This window comes from Plasmodium inui, assembly GCF_000524495.1.
Source record: "Plasmodium inui San Antonio 1 unplaced genomic scaffold supercont1.16, whole genome shotgun sequence".
NCBI lineage: Eukaryota > Apicomplexa > Aconoidasida > Haemosporida > Plasmodiidae > Plasmodium > Plasmodium inui.
Genome location: NW_008481850.1, coordinates 321,341 through 337,493, shown reverse-complemented (window position 1 = coordinate 337,493; position 16,153 = coordinate 321,341). Strand labels below are relative to the sequence as shown.

The following is a 16,153-nucleotide window of genomic DNA, read 5'->3' as shown; positions in this document are numbered from 1 at the left end:
CAAAAAAGCAACTGTTCAGGGGGGAAAATGCACCCCATTTTGCGTAGCGTGTTATATAGATTAGAACGACCGACACAACTGCCAAGCGGATTGCAGTTTTTTTTTTTTTCCTGTGATCGTTTATACCTACATGCATTCGGGCGTAATGGATACGTATGCATTATGTGGGCGCATGCATTTATATCCACTTGTGTGACGCACCCTTCTCCGTATTTTGTTCTTTTCCTCTTGAATGCGTCTCTCCTTTCCATTCATAAAGATTTTAAAAACAAGCGACGAATCGCTTCGTCATCAAAATTTTTTATTTAAAAAACAAAAAAAAAAAAAAAAAAAGGGGAAAAATTAATAAAAGGGGAAATAAAAAATGTGAATTAAAAAATGAAAGTACGCTTTAAATAGCATCAAAATGGGGGAAAAAAAAGGACGAATAGAAGGAGGAAGCCTCTCTTATGACTTCATTAATTCATAAGCGCTTCCTTTTGTAAACACGTTAGTGGTGTAGGCACCTGTGTGAAGCCCCATACCCAAGGGGACGAATAACGCACACGGCTGCTACAGGTAAATGTACACATATACACGTATAGATACATATACATATATATATATACATAGACATGGACGAAGCGAAACGTAGACATGATAAAAATGACATCCAGTTTTTGAAAACGGCACAAGGGTTCGGAGCAATACACAGTTGGGGCAAAGCATTTTGCTACACAGGTATTTTTTTTTGCCATAATAGTCAAACAGATTTTAAAGATAATGGCTACATTAAAAAAAAAAAAAAGTTTATAATATTCTCGCCTCTTCCTTTCTCGTTCAAAATTTAAAACTAAAAAAAGGTCCTCCTTTTTCGGTGTGCACAATTCGATGTTCTGTCCTTTTTGTTCTGTTGTGACGCGTCTCGTGCTGCCGCATTCATTTGATATCTGCGTGTGGTGGAGCACGCGTGTGAAATGGGTAAAATAAAGCCACCATATGTGATATAAATGTGTACGTGTGTGCAAGTACAAATCGTTAAGGCGCCTTCTTCCATTGCACACAATACATTGCCCGGTACATTGCGTCCTCTGTCTGATGGTTAACACCAGTTCAGCACCTGCTACACACCAAAGGATCATTATTGTCTCCCCTAACCCGTTCAGTGTATACAAGCATTTAAAGAAACATATTCATCCGATCGAATGGGCATACATAACGCTTCTTACGGAGCGCTCTTCTCATTCCTACGCAGCAAACGCGTGTGGCAAAAGTTTATATCTTTTTTTTTTTCTCTACTTCTGCTGATTATTGTTCATGTTGTTTTTATTATGATGATTCATTTTAAATGGAGAGTTCGAAGAGATATATGGCGGCATACTGTTGGGCACAACGCGAGAGGGCATATTATTGTTACACAGGTCTCTTGCTTGGGCTGGGTTTAACAACATGCTATTTTCATTTATATTTTTTCCGTCATGCGTTCTCATGTCTTTTACGTCAATTTTGCTCGGAGGCAGCGACTGCTGAAATGAGTCGTAGGAAAAAAAGTGCTCCGCGTTGTTCAGCTTGTTCAGGTTATTTGACATCTTCCTATTTATCATGTACATGGCATTTTCGCCCAAGTTCTTGCCCATGTTACTTCCGCCGATGTTGCTTCCGGCCATGCCGCCTACCCCTCCCACCCCGTTGCTCATACTTGCGCTCATGCTCCCGCTGACACTGCCACTGACTCTACCGCCCATACTGCTATTCAAATTTTCTTTCGAGAGAAGTTCTTCGCCTTTATTCAGTTGCTGCAAATTGTGCATGTTGGGTACGTGGGAATTTAGGGGAAGGCTAATTTGGCTCTGTTTGTTTTTCTTTTCATTGTCTTCACTTAAAAACATATTTTGTTTCATATTATATAGTTGGTGCAACTTCTGCTGCGACAGGGGGATCCTTTGCTGCAGCTGCTCCATATGTTTCTTCAATTCCTGCTGCTGGTACTGAAGCTTCTGCATTTGAATTTGCTTCAACTGTTGTGCGTGTAGCTGTTGTGCGGTTATATGTTGGGGGTTCATTTTCTGTGGGCTCATTTGCTGTGAATTGATTTGCTGTGAATTCATTTGCTGTGGGCTCATTTGCTGAGGGTTCATTTTCTGTGCATGCAAGTGCTGCTTCAACTGCTGCGCCTTCAGTGGTGACGGTCCCTTCTGTGAACTCATCTGCTGCGAATGCACCTTCTGCTGCATCTGGTGAACCTGGAATTGCTGCTGGGAATGCAGTTGCTGAAGCTGCTTCTGTATTTGCTCCTGCTGGATCTTCTGAAGCAACTTCTGTTGCCTCACTTGGTCATTCTGCATTAGGTTGTCAGGAGGGCACTGATTATGCATTTCCTGAAATGCTCCTTGGGGTGTACTTGACTGATTTTCCTTCTCACTGTATGCCTTCTGAAATAATTCCTTCTGCATTTTTTGTTGTTGTAACTTCTGCTGCAGTAACTCCTGTTGTTGTTGTAGTAACTTCTGTTGAATCAGATCTTGCGAAGGGTACATATTTTTTGGAGGTATCTTCTGAATCATGTTTTTTGGCAAGTTCCCCTTTGTGCCCATGTTTGTTATATTGGGGCTGTTTACACTACTATCGCCAAATGGTTGCTTAAAACCTTTTCCTTTGATATTTGGCGAATGGAATGGAGATATATTCAGGCTCTTGTTCCCATCTGATGAGGCCACACTGCTGCTTGAGTGGCCAAAAATAGGTGCCGTCAGGTTTCCCTGGGTCATGCTCGATTGTGTCATGCTCGGTTGTGTCATGCTCGGTTGTGTCATGCTCGGTTGTGTCATGCTCGGTTGTGTCATGCTCGGTTGTGTCATGCTCGGTTGTGTCATACTTGGCTGATTCATCCCCGGATGGGTCATCCCCGACTGGCTACCGCTCGGCTGATTCGCAGCGGGATGCTCCATAGCGGGCTTCCCCGCGCCCTGCTGGGTTCCATTTGGCGAAGTACTTCCTTTCGAATTTAACTGATTCAGCACTTGGAGAATGAAGTTCATCTGGTTGACATAGTAATTGACGCTTCCTCCCTGTTTCCTACTAGGCAAGTTTGCGCTGTGGTACTTCACGGCTTGGCCATTCATGTTGTTCAAATTAATATTCTGCTGGCTCGGTTGATTTGGGTGAGTGGAGTGACTTGGCTGATTTGGCTGGCTTAACTGGTTTGGCTGATTGAATCCCTGTGAATTCGATCCTTGGGGGCTCATGGTTGCGAGGCTTTTCTGGCCTCTTTCGTTGACGCTAAAAATGTAATTGTTTTGGGGGTCATTCATGTGCATGTGGGGCTGTTTCAGGGCAGACAGGGCGCCAGCGTCGACATAACCGGCGCTACCGCTACTGATGTTGTTACCGACGCAGCTACCGATGCCACTACTAACTCCGTTGCCGATGTTGCTACTGAGGACATTAATAATGGCGCCGCCTCCGCCGCTACTACTATTCACGTAACTCGGCTGCGTTTTGTGGTTCTCGGGGATGGCGCCCTGCATGTCACTTTGGTGCTTCGCCTGCAATATTCTCTGAAACATGTGCGAATTGCCATCTGCACCGGTTTTTAAGGCACCAGAGGAGAGGTTCCTCTTTTCATCATTGCCATCGCTCTTTACACTACTCAAATTTGAACAACTCATATTTTTATTAAACGAATCATTCGAAAAATTTAAAGGTTCATTGCTTTCTAATTTGTTGTTATTTATATTTACCAAGCTGGAAAGAGAGTGTACGGGGTGCTGTATCAATGATCTTCTTCCAGTGTTTGGTGAAATGTTACTCTGGCTGTGCATTACATTGGAGGGTACAAAATTAAGGTTCCTATTTGACAAATTCGCATGGCTATAATTAGTTCCTAAATTTGATCTTCTATTGTCAGTACTTAATGGATTCACATTTTGAATGCTGTTACTAGGGTACCTTGCCATGGTAGGATAGTTATAATTTGCAATGGTATTACCTTTGTTGCTTACATCGAGGAATATTTTTTGATCAGAACTTAACATATCTTGATTGTTCCTCATTTGTTCGTGTAAAAACTTCGACTTTGCATCTGCTTCTTGCATTACTGGTTGGTTTGTTCCATACCCTACTGAGTAGTTACTTGGGGTTGCCGATATGAAGGGAAGTGCGTCATCGTTTATTCTACTTATTGATGAGGAAGGTGATGGCCCCGGTACTACAGATGACCCTATTACCCCTCCTCTTGCTTGATTTTCTTTATACATAGAGTAGATTTTCTTTTCTGAGTTTAGGGAACTGTTGTTCATTGGGATTTGCTGCATCTTCTTGCATGAACCGCTGGAAGTAACTTCTATTTGATGCGAACTGGAGTTACTGTTAGGTAGATTGTTCGTCCGCACATTCTTGGGACACACTTCTGGGGGATCGTACATTGCAGGCTTGCTGTGAGCCATCTGCGAAATTGGTGAAATTTGCGAAGTTGACGATAACTGCGAGATCTGCCCCATCTGCATGTTCCTGCCGTTGGGCGGTATGTACTTGCCGCTTTGCGAGGCGGCGTGCATGGGCGACGGGAATTTTTCCTCTTCGCCGTTTGGCCGCGAGAACAGGGGCTTCCCGCCGCTGCTGAGGGTGTTGTTGATGAGGCCGTTATTGCTGAGGGTGTTGTTGATGAGGCCGTTATTGCTGAGACCGTTATTGCTGAGACCCTTATTGCTGAGAGTGTTGTTGATGAGGCCGTTATTGCTGAAACCGTTGCTAAGTCCACCAACTCCGCTAACTCCGCTAACTCCGCTGCTGCCAGCGCTGTGCACCAGGGCGCTGTTCGAGCTGCTGTTCTTGGGGATTCTGCTCCCCTTGGAGCTATTCTTCTTCGCGCTGCTATTCCTGGAGGAGCTATGTGCGCTGCCCGCACTTGCGACGGGCATCTGTAGGTTCGTACTGATAAGAGGCGAGGTGTCCCCCTTGTTGACAAATTGAGGGTCTCCCCAATTCTGCATCTGTTGATACGAAAACGAAGAAGCATTCGATTTGATCCCTTCCGTGTTGGGTAAGCCTTTGTTCCACTTTGCAGGAGACTGGTTAAGCATGTAGTAATCCTGGACGGCATTGAAAGGAGTACCTGCTTGGTTGATAAAACACTTGTTCAAATTTTCCAGTGTCGCATTTTTACTTGGGGTGCTATCATATTTCGTGTTTACCAATTTCTGCTTCTTGTTTGAGAAGTTGGTTGTGTCATGGCTTAGAACGTGCTGTCCATTTGACACGTGAAGAGGCACCATCATGTCATTCATTGCACTGCTATGCATACTAGGCACTTGTTCATCTGGTTGGCGATTCTTACTGTCTACAGTGGCATCTCCTTCCAGGGGGGCAGCATATTCTTCGTCTTGCTCTCCTGCAGGCAAGTTACTCACAGGTAAACCATTTTTCATGGGCATCTTTTCTGGTGCATTATTGGCAAGGTAATTATTGCCATTTGGTAAATAATTTAGGATGCTATTATTTTTAAATAATTCTCGAGAAAAATTCGAAACACTTATCGACGTTTTATACTTGGTTATTTTATTCGTCTGGGCTATATTTTTTATCGGTAAAGATTTCTGTCTGTTACTTAGGAAGAATTCATTTTTGGTCAGATTCTGTATCTGTTGGTCCAAGTTGCTGGATTCGCTGGGGGGGCCACTGAACGGGTTCGTGTGTGACATGGGTGGCTTCTTCGTCTTGGCCGCGTCTTTAATCGCGTTTGTTTCGTTAAGTGTGGGAAGATTGTCACTAGCAACAATTTTTCCGTTTTCCTTGACGTTTTCTTTGTTGCACCCCTTGGTGCTTCCCCTGCCCCCCCCCTTACCACTGCCTTTCCCGCTGCTCTTCGCGCTGCTCTTTCCACCGCTCTTTCGATTTCTCTTCCCATTGTTCGTCCCATTGTTGCTAACATTGCCACAGTTTGGATCGCCGTAAATACCTGTCTCACTGGGGGGCGCGATACTCTTTGCCGCTTCATTTTTGAGTTCATCCTCCTTTACCTTTTGGTACAAGGGCATCTCGTTAAAAACTGCAGGATTAACCGCGTGGTCACTTGCATTTTGGCACATTTGCTGGTTCGTTCTGATGTAGTCGTTTTCCCTTCCTGGTTCGTTAATTCTCACTTGGCCATCAAGCGGTGAATCAACATTCGCGTTGTCCATGCTGCCCTTAATATGTATAATGCTGTGGCGGTTGTCTCTATCCAGCTCTGCTTTCCTCACCCCTTTGGGTGTCACGTTCGCATCGTCGTACACACCACTGCGTAGAAGTGCATTATGATTGTCATCATAATTGTTAAAGTTGAACGCATTGCTTGTATCCTCCATTTTTATAGGCACGGGAATAGCACCCGCCACCCCTGCACCGTTGCTATCCTTTTCGTTTCCTCCATCGTGGAACACTTTTCCATTCTTATTAAGGAACCAGGCATTATGCTCTGGAAGGGGGTCTGCCATTGGGTCAGTCCTCTCCTGCATCTGTTTGTTCATCGGTGGGCCACTCTCATTGTCATTTGCATCATCACTCACATGGTCATTCTCTCTTTTCACTTTAACATTTGTTCCACTTCTCCCGTTGAGTAATCCTTCCCTGTTGAACAGGAACTTTTCCTCCTTCTTCCCTTCGTACGTCTCGGCGAAGCATTTCTCCATCTTAACGACATCCTGATATTCTTGTAAATTATCATTGATAAATTTCGTGTACGCTTTTAACCTCGTCTCGGAAAGCAGACTATCCACCGCCTTACCATTTAGAGTAGGCTGATAAGAATTGTTCACTGGAAAATTCTTTAACTTATCTAGAATGTAGTCGGCTAGCAGAATTTGTGAAACTAAGTTTTTGCACTGGAATCTTTTCCTAACCTTTTTAATGTTAATTTTTTTCTTGTCATCCACGTAGGGAACATAGTTGAGTATCTTCTGTGCAAAATCTTTAACGGTGTTGTAAGATTCATTCGGAGAGTAAATAAAAAATTCGTTCATCTTGTAAATTTGGCTACTTTCTGATAAGTTATTTAATTTTTTTATACTTTTATTCTTTCTCCTTTTATCATATTCGATTATTTTTTTAATCAATTTTACGAACTCTTTATCTATTTTCTTTGCACAGAAGGTATTATTCATCATGGGTTCATTCTTTGATACTTCATAGCTAGTTTCGTTGTTTAGTGAGTCCAACATATTGTCATAGTACCCTACAACCGGTTTTATTTTATTTAAAAAATTCTGAATCATTTTATGAAACTTTTTATTCTTAACGAGACAATCATTTCTTAGTAAAGCTAAAAATTCGTTTACGCTTTTTTTATTGCTACAAATGGAGTTCAGCGATTTTTTTAGGCTGGCAAAATTGACCGATTCGTTTTCTTCTCCCTCTATTTGTTTGTCATTGCTTGTTGTGAATGTCCCCACGTTTGAAGTCACCGAGTGGTTGCCTAAGTTTGATGTGCACATATGATTGCTCATGTCCACGTCGTGAAGAAATAACTCGTCTTCTTCATTGCATGGCATTAGTTCCTTTCCCTCTTCAATCGGTTCGTTTCTCCCTTTGGGAAGTGCAGAGTTGTTCTTTGTATTATTGTCACACTCCTCAATTTTACCTCCACCCTTTTCTGTTTCCCAAAATGAGCATTCACTTTTCCTTTGGCTCTCTACCCATGGAACATCTTCGTTGCGCTGCAAGAAGTTTGAATCGTGAATTTGTGTTATTTCCCCCGTTTTTTCCTTCCCTTCCATTCGCTCCTTCTGTTCTTCCTGCATATTTCTGCTTACCCCTGGGTTACGCTCCTGTCTTTCCAACATTTGTTCATTCTGAGTTTCTACTTCGGAGTGCTCATATGATGGCCCCCCATTTTGAACTCCCCCTTCTTCCATTGCGCTATCCCCACTTGGGTCATACTCGCGCCCCTCATCCTGCTTATCCCCTCCGAAGGGGCGCTTCCTCTTTACTGTAATATTTTTCAAATGGTCCGATTTGATGGAAGACAGTTCGTCCTGCTTCAGTGTCGTAGAATCATCCACGTCACTGGAGCTGAAGAAGCTGTCCTTCCCACAGTCGGTATCTTCATCAGAAGTTTCGTCGGAGTTCCTAGAAATGTGAGATAATAAATTGTTAAAAAGACGATCCTTCTTCAAATTAGAGCAAAAATTTGTGTTTCTAAACAGAAAGGTGTTGCCATTTGATTCCTCCTCCAACTCGTTCATCCTGGAAAGAGTGTTCTCTTCGGTGGTGCAGCTGTTGCTCGGTTTGCTGCTCAGATTATCTTTGTCGTTTAGAAGATGGGCGCTTCCTTTTGACAGCTGCTGCAATATTCCATTTAACAGTTCGCTTTTCCTCGGTTTATCGAAGAGGATAGATTCCTCCCCATTGGAATTCTTCCCCTCTGATTCTTCCTCATCACGGTTGGGTTGGTCATTTTTGGCACCCTTGCTTTCGTGGGGATTTCCACCTGCGTTTTGTTTTTCCTCCATTTGGCACTCGTCGGTTAATGGTCTGCCTGGGTCGCTTCCCCTGCAGCCGCTCCCCATGCCGTCACTGCCCCAGCCACCACTACTGGCCGCCTTCCTCCGCTGCCTGTGCATCTCAATCTTTTCCCTCATATATTTGTTAAACGAGCCTATCAAGCTGTTCGCACTTCGGGGGGGAAATATGGACAAGAACTTTAACCGTTTCGAACCCTTCTTTAACTTTTTTTTGTTATTTAAATAATTTTCCCCATGCAGGCTAGTCGACTTGACATCCGCGTAGCTCTTGTCCCGGAAAAGAGAAAAGAACTTGTCCTTACACTCCTCCGCCGTTCTCCTGATTTCGTAAACGTGATTAATTTTGTTGTACGAGGCGAGCGCCAGGGATATGATGTTCCAGTTTATGGAGTAAATGTAGTTGGCACTTAGGGGCACTTCGCCCAGTGGCGCCATTGTCTTTTCTGCACACCTCGCGTTGTTATTTCCCTCATGGGCAGTGAGAACTTCCTCGTTCGGGGAGTTCCCTTGGGTTTTTCGCGAATGATGCACTTGATCCCCTCCCCCACAGCTGCTGTTATTGCTGTTATTTCTGCTTTCGCTGCTATTGATTCTATTGTTATTATTTCCTTTTCCATTTAGCACTTGGGAGGGGGTAGTTCCATCCTGTTCTGCAGTAGTATCATCTCCATTTTGCGCATCTCCTAGATGCATCACTTTACTGGTGACCGCTTCAGTGGGGGCCACTTCAATGGAGGCCTGTTCCAAATGATTCTTGGCAGGGGGACAGTCACCAATCCCCTCAAAAGGGGGTTGTTCCTCACCGTTATATCCCCTGGCCTGGGTCGAGTCGACATTCACATAATTCATATACGTCTTTGTAAGGATGAGAAGAAAATTTACTTCGTCGCTGGTCCACTCTTCTTTCGTGTCAGCCCACGTTTTTAAATTTTGTTCTTCCTGTTCCTCCGTGAAATTGGATCCTTCCTTGGTTTCTCTCACTCGAGAATGATGTCCCTCCTCAGAAAGATGATTGTTCTTAAGGCCCCCATCATCTTTTATCCCTTTTTTTTTAACTCCCACCTTTCCGTAGTCATCCTTTTTGGAAAAATCAAAATGCTGGTCATTCTCCTCTGCGCGATTGACTTCATTTAAGGAGGAGGCGTTTTCTACTTCCGCATTTGTTAGAGGCTGCTCATTTGTTTTACACTTTTCGTTCTCTAGTACGGTCTCCACTGTCTTATCATTTTCCGCTTTGTTCAACTTTCGCTTTGGTGTCCTTTTCTTGGCTGAGGCAACATCTGAGAAGTCTCTTTTCCGTTTTCTCTTTTCCTTCATCATTTGTTTTTTTAAAATATATGGAGAGTTTTTCAAATAAAACAGATACAGAAAAAAGGTGAATTCGTCATACTCTGACATGTTCACTAGCGGGAGCCGAATATCGTTATTTGAGTTATTAATATATTCTAATTCGAATGGGTAGGTTCTGCCCCCACATAACTCCATATTATTCATATACAGGTTGACATTTTTCTGTTTGATCTGGTTTAGAAATTCGCTCCTGTTTTGTCCTAGTGTGGCACTACTACCTGTTCCTTTACTGATTATCCTGTCGGAAGCGGAATATGGAATGACGAGGAGCTCGTTGACGTCTACACCATTCAGGGGAGTGGTGGCCATGGTTAACATATTGCTATTAATATGCCTCATCTCATCGTAATAATCCAGGTGGTTCATATGGTCAGCGTATTCGTTTAGCCTTGTTACATCATCGAAGTCGTCTCCATCGTCCACGTGTTGATACTCGTGATGGTTCCTGGCATACTCCCTGTAGACCTCCTCATCGTATTCTTCCATTTCGTTCTTGCTTTCCTTTTTTACAATTTCTAGCTTGATCTTTGTGTTTTGCTTCGCGGGATTGTTCCCTTTGGTCTCTTCGTCCCCAAGCTTTGCTGGCTCATTCATTGATTTGGCCCCTTCCACCTCCAGCACCTCTCCCTCATCGGCAACGTCACTGCCATGGTTGCTATCACTCCTTTTTTTTTCTCTCTTTTTTTTCTCATGTTTGGTGTATCCCATTTCGTCACTAGCCTCGTTTTGCCGTAACATCAGTTTGGCCTTTCCTCCAAACGGGACCGTCGACCCCTGTTCATCATCGGAGGAGTACGTAGCTTGGTCATCATTAATTAAATTTTCATTATTATAAAAAATATTTTCATTCACTTCGATTAGAGAAATGCTCATGAAGAGAAGACAGTAAATATACAGGTGATTACTCAAGTCAAGGTAGTCTGTACTACAAGAATAGTAGTCCACATAATCGTCATTATAATGGTATGCACTCCGGTAGGTGTATTCTTCCTCCATCCTAAAATTTTCACAAAAGTCAACCCCTCTCCTGCTATGGTGCTCGTGCTTGCTTAGCAACTCCCTGCTTACATTTTCCTCGAAAAGTATAAGACGCTGTTCGTAATTTTGGTACTCCTCTATGGTTCTTTCATCCACCTGGCTGTTGCTCGCGAGTGTCTGTTGTTTATTCGCGTCAATTGTTGGGGAGGCACTCTGCGAGTTTTTCCCACTTGGGGGGGGTTCACACTGCTCATCATTTGGGTTGTCTTTACGACTGGCGTAATTGGGGGATTCTCCTGCGTGGATATTTCCTGCGTCTATATTTCCTGCGTCGATATTTCCTTTGTCGATGTTTCTTCTTCCGCTTGCCTCACTTTTCTTCATAAAATTGAACGAAAACATGCTGCGTGCCATGCTTAGAATGCCACTGGGGCTGGAGTCATTCGGGGGGCTGTCACATTTGTCACTCTGTTCACCGTCCTCCGCGGCATGACTATCCAACTGCTCATCATTGGCCGAAGCGAAGGGGTTCGCTTCAACGGGAGTGAAAAGATTATTTCCTTCCATTTTAAAATTCTTCCTAACGGACTTAAAAAAATCCCTCTTGAGCAAATTTTTATTTTTCACCTTATGGTCCACGTCCACGGGGACCAAGTCAGGCCTCACCTCGTTTAGCACAAAAAACCAAAATATCTTAATGTCATTCGATATCTGCGAAGAAATAAAATATTTGTCATTTTTTTTTCTGTCCTCAAAGTGATTATTCACTTGATAACTAAATCTTTTCGACACATTTTTCTTCCACCTTTTTTCTTCATAATAATCTATACTCATCCACATCATTTCTCTAAGCATAAAATTTTGGTGGGTCTGGAAACTGTTGACTGGCTCGGTTGGTTTGTACACTCTTCCATTTTTTACAATTTTATAGGCATCTTCTGCGATTAGAAGGTTAAGTGAATATTTATCATTTTTTTCATTAGCTCCGTTTTTTTTTCCTGTTTTGTTTCCTTTTTTTCGCTTAACCGATTCTTTCCTTTCGTTGTTCAACAGGAAGGAGTCGTTATTTACCGATGCACTGTCATCCTTCCCCGCGGCGGATTGGTTCGGCGGCCGGCCGCCTGCGACGTCACCTTTGTTTTTGCTTCTGCTCCTCCCCTTTTCGCTCCTCCTCTTCTTAGAGTTCGCATCGGCGTTGGACATTCCATTTGAGGTTCCGTTGGACGTTCCGTTTGAGGCTTCATTGGACGTTCCGTTTGAGGCTTCATTGGACGCTCCGTTTGAGGCTGCATTGGACGCTCCGTTTGAGGCTGCATTGGACGTTCCATTTGAGGCTTCATTGGACGTTCCATTTGAGGCTCCGTTGGAGGATCCTTTGGCCGCACCGTTGGACACTCCCTTCACGCCCTCATTCGAATCGGCTTTGCCGCTCCCGCTTCCTGTACCGCCTCCAGCATCGCTCCCACTATCCTTCTCACTGTTGGTATTATTCCCGTTGGTGCCGCTATCCTTCTTCCCGCTCCCTTTCGTCTCGTCGTTCTTCTCACCTTTATCATCGGTGTGACTCTTCTTGTTGTTCTTTTCGTCATCGTTGTCGTCTCCGTTGCCGCTGCTTCGGCCGCCTTGGCCGCCATCACCGCGTTTGTTGCTTTGGCCGCCGTCGCCACGTTTGCTGCTTTGGCCGCCGTCATCACGTTTTCTACTTTGATTGCTATCACCGCGTTTGCGGCTTCTCTCGCCTTTCCCATTATCGTCTGTTCTCCCCTTGTTACTACTTCCCCCTGGGCATTCTCTCATCGCGGAATTACCCACGTCCCCGCAGTCAATTCTGCTGCAGTTGGCCCCCCTTAGTTCCACACGTTGCATTTTCACGTGCACATATTTGGCGGGAAAAATATCATAACATCTGAGTAAGAAAAGGGATACCTTCATTTTGTTTTTGATAAAATTAAAGCGACGCTTACGCTCAAGGAGGGGTTCCGATATGGGCAGGAGTTCCTTGGCCCTCGACACGGTTATATCGACGAGTTTTTCCGTGTCACTCGCTCGTTTCGCAGCTTCGTTCTCCCGTTTAGTTGCCTCATTAGCCCTTTTCGCTGCCCCGCTTATGCTTTGCTGAGGTAACCTCAGCACATTCGCTAACCGTCTCTCGGCCATTACGGATAGTACTTTCCCCCTTTGACGTTTGAATTTGTCTTTCGAAACTTCCCTCCCTGTGTGTTTTCCCATCATGAGCACATTTGGGCGAAATTTCATTTTCTGATTTCGCGAAAGGGATGAATATTTTTTTTTGCAAATTTGTTTTGCACTTAACCTGATGTTGCTGATAAATGCGCGTCCAAAATTTCTAGTGCAATTTCTTCTTTTTTTTAAAATATGGTGAGCACGCTTTCCTGAGTTTTTAAAACGTTTTCTATTCAAAGATGGGGATAGAATTGAGAGGAAAAATAAAGAATCAATTTTATCGGATGTGGTGTAGGAAGAGAAAAGTGAGGGCTTGCTCCAAAATGGGGGAAGAAAAAATTTGTAACGTGTTACATGACACTCTTCTGCCACCTGTGGCAAAGTTAAAAATAGCTTGAGTAACATTGTTGTACGGAATTTTAATCCGTCCGGGTAGTTAAATGTTGAGTTTTTGCTAACCCCTGGAATATATGCCCTCTTTCTATCATACTCTGATGCGACTCTTGTCTTAAAACATAAGTCGAATGTGAGATAAAAATGATGTGCCTTTAATTTTTTAACAATTATTTTTAAAACATTAAAAGGGGTAATCAAAAAGGTTTCACCCCAATCACACGGCTGTTTCACAAGAACTGCCCAATGGCTAACGGGCTTGTAAAAATCGCTTACCATTTCGGTAAAGCGAAGGGGGATCGGCAGCATGAGGTATATCTTTAACATTTTTTGCACCACACGCTGGATAGAAATAGAGGAGTCCCCTCTTGTATCCTCTACGGCGAAGACGCCTTCACTAAAATGGTTGAACGGGCTATACGTAACAACCTCACGTTGTTCTTCGAATTCGTCAGATGATTCACTAATATAGTCTTCATTTTTTCCATTTACCTCTACTTTGAGGCACTCTCCATTTCTGAGGTAGGAATAAACCCCATTTGGGTATATGGCACTACCCTTGTTGAAAGCATTAAACCAGGTTTGCTCTTGAAATATACGTTTTTTATTATTCTTTTTAAATATATTCCTTTTTGTGTATGTTCCCTTTCTGCTTATCAGAAGGGGAGTGACCACTTGGATTCGTCCCCTTCCAACTACGAGGCTTCCGCTTGTTAGATTGGCTGCGTATTTATCCCCATCATTACTTCGCCTACTAGTGCAGGAGTTGTTTCCTCCACCTCTTTTACGACATTTACTCGTGTACACACGGGTAACACAACCAAGGTAACGTATTCTTCTTCGTTTTGCGTCTGGCCAGTTTGGAGCGTCCACCTTTCTCGCTGACATAAAAGCTGACTTCTCAATGCGGCCAAATTTATCTATATAGAACTTGCTTGAAACAAAATAGGCGTGGTAATCATTTTTTTTTCCCACTTCTGTGGGTTTATTATTTTCAATTCGGTGGAAGTCACTCATGTGTCCCCTTCCCGCCGATCGCTCTAATTTGCCAGCATAAACCTGTTTGTCTTTTTTTTTTTCTTCTTCCTCTTCAGTCTGTATGGCATGCCTATATATGGCTTTACATTTTCCGTTTGCTTTATTTAATATGTAGAGTCTGCACTTCTTGGCCACATAAGCCGAGCACTCGCAGAATAGCAAAAAACACAGTTTCCTCAAATTGGTTATATACATATAAACGGAGAAGTATATTTTCAAGCAGAGGCAGATCGTTATGCGGTGCACCATTTGCAGGTCGGGAGGTCGCGTCCGAGAGACGTTATCTCTATAATTTGTGCGATCTGCACTATCTGTGTGTTTTGCCAAGTTGGCAAACCGCTTGACCAAATTTAAGCTCCTATCTGAATGAGCCATTATTACACAGGTGCTTCTTTCCCGGGACACATACCCCCTAGGGGCCCTTTTAACTTCATCAACAGGGTAAGTACCATGCTGCAAAACGCACCTGCTATCGTCATTAGTCCTGCAATGTTTATATCTATTAACAACATGTTCATTAAAATTGATTATGTCTTTCGCATTATTCATGGTGTATGGATATGTGTTCGTTCTATCTTTCCTAATTAAGGCATCCGCTGATTCTCTTTTAACTTGGTGTGCTTCTTGTTTTTGTTTGATTGAACATTTTTTTCGCTTTTTGATTTTTTCCTATTCCTTTTTCCTATTCCCTATTTCCTATTCCCTTTTTTATTTGTTAACTTTGTTCAAAGGGTTATTTTCCCTATTCGCATATTCCTCGCTTTTTTTTTTTTTCTTTTTTGTTAATTTTTTTTCTTTACTTAATTTTTTATACCTTTTGATGGCATAATTTTTGGCATTCTTTAAAACTTAAGTAATTTCTGTTTTTTGGATCAGCATTTATGCGTACGTAGGGGTTAAGATGGCAGGCATAAGAAAGGCATAAACTGCGCTGCATCCCATCATACGCTATATCATACGCTGCATCATACGTTGCCTCATACGAGTATGTAAACTTGTACTGATTACATATGGGGGTAGGCGTTTGCATAAATAGGTATCATGCGTACATATGTATATGGCATTATATAATATATGTATTATATATGCTATATTCATATGCTGCGTACACGTATACATATGCGCGTATGTATATGTGCTCACTTTTGGAATAAAAATTAAGAAAAATTACATTCATTACATTCATACATTCTCACGCATCATATAGTTCCTTTATGAGGTAAAGAATATAATGCAAAAATACTCACAAAAGGCGTAATTATTTAAAAAAAAAAAAAGTGTTAAAAAAAAAAAAGGGAAGGAATTTTGGGCAAGGAAAAGAAGGGTTAAGAAGAAAGGGCTATAAAAAAAGGGCTACGAAAAAAAAAAAATAAAATAATGGTGAAAAAAAAAGTATTTCAAAAAAGTGGTGAAATGTTAAAAAAAATTAAAAGGAACAGATTTAAATACTTAAAGTCGATGTTTTAGCATTTCCATGTTGCCTTAAAAATGCTTTGAAGTCACAAATTAAGCATCACTGCTATGTTTTTAAGAATGTAAAGAGGGCTAATGGTTATGTAAGAGTAGGATTAGATTTTCTGCAAATGGTGTTTGTCTACGCGTGTAAATGTTTGGCACACTTAAACCGTGTTTAGACTCCACACCCTTTTTCTCTTTGTGCGGTTATTATGCGCTCATTATGTGCTTACTTTGTGCTTACTTTGTTCTTTGTGCTTTTTGCGACGTTTGGTCAC

At 42.6% G+C, this 16,153-nt stretch overlaps 1 protein-coding gene across 1 annotated transcript; it reads right to left on the bottom strand.

Moving 5' to 3' along the window:
- Positions 1–1,274: 1,274 nt before the first annotated feature.
- On the bottom strand, positions 1,275–14,969 carry C922_03676 (H/ACA ribonucleoprotein complex subunit 4; the record flags this gene model as incomplete). Its single annotated transcript, XM_008819265.1, has 3 exons — positions 1,275–3,723; positions 3,838–13,064; positions 13,344–14,969. The coding sequence occupies 3 exons, from the start codon at positions 14,967–14,969 to the stop codon at positions 1,275–1,277; spliced, it is 13,302 nt and encodes a 4,433-aa protein (XP_008817487.1).
- Positions 14,970–16,153: the final 1,184 nt, after the last annotated feature.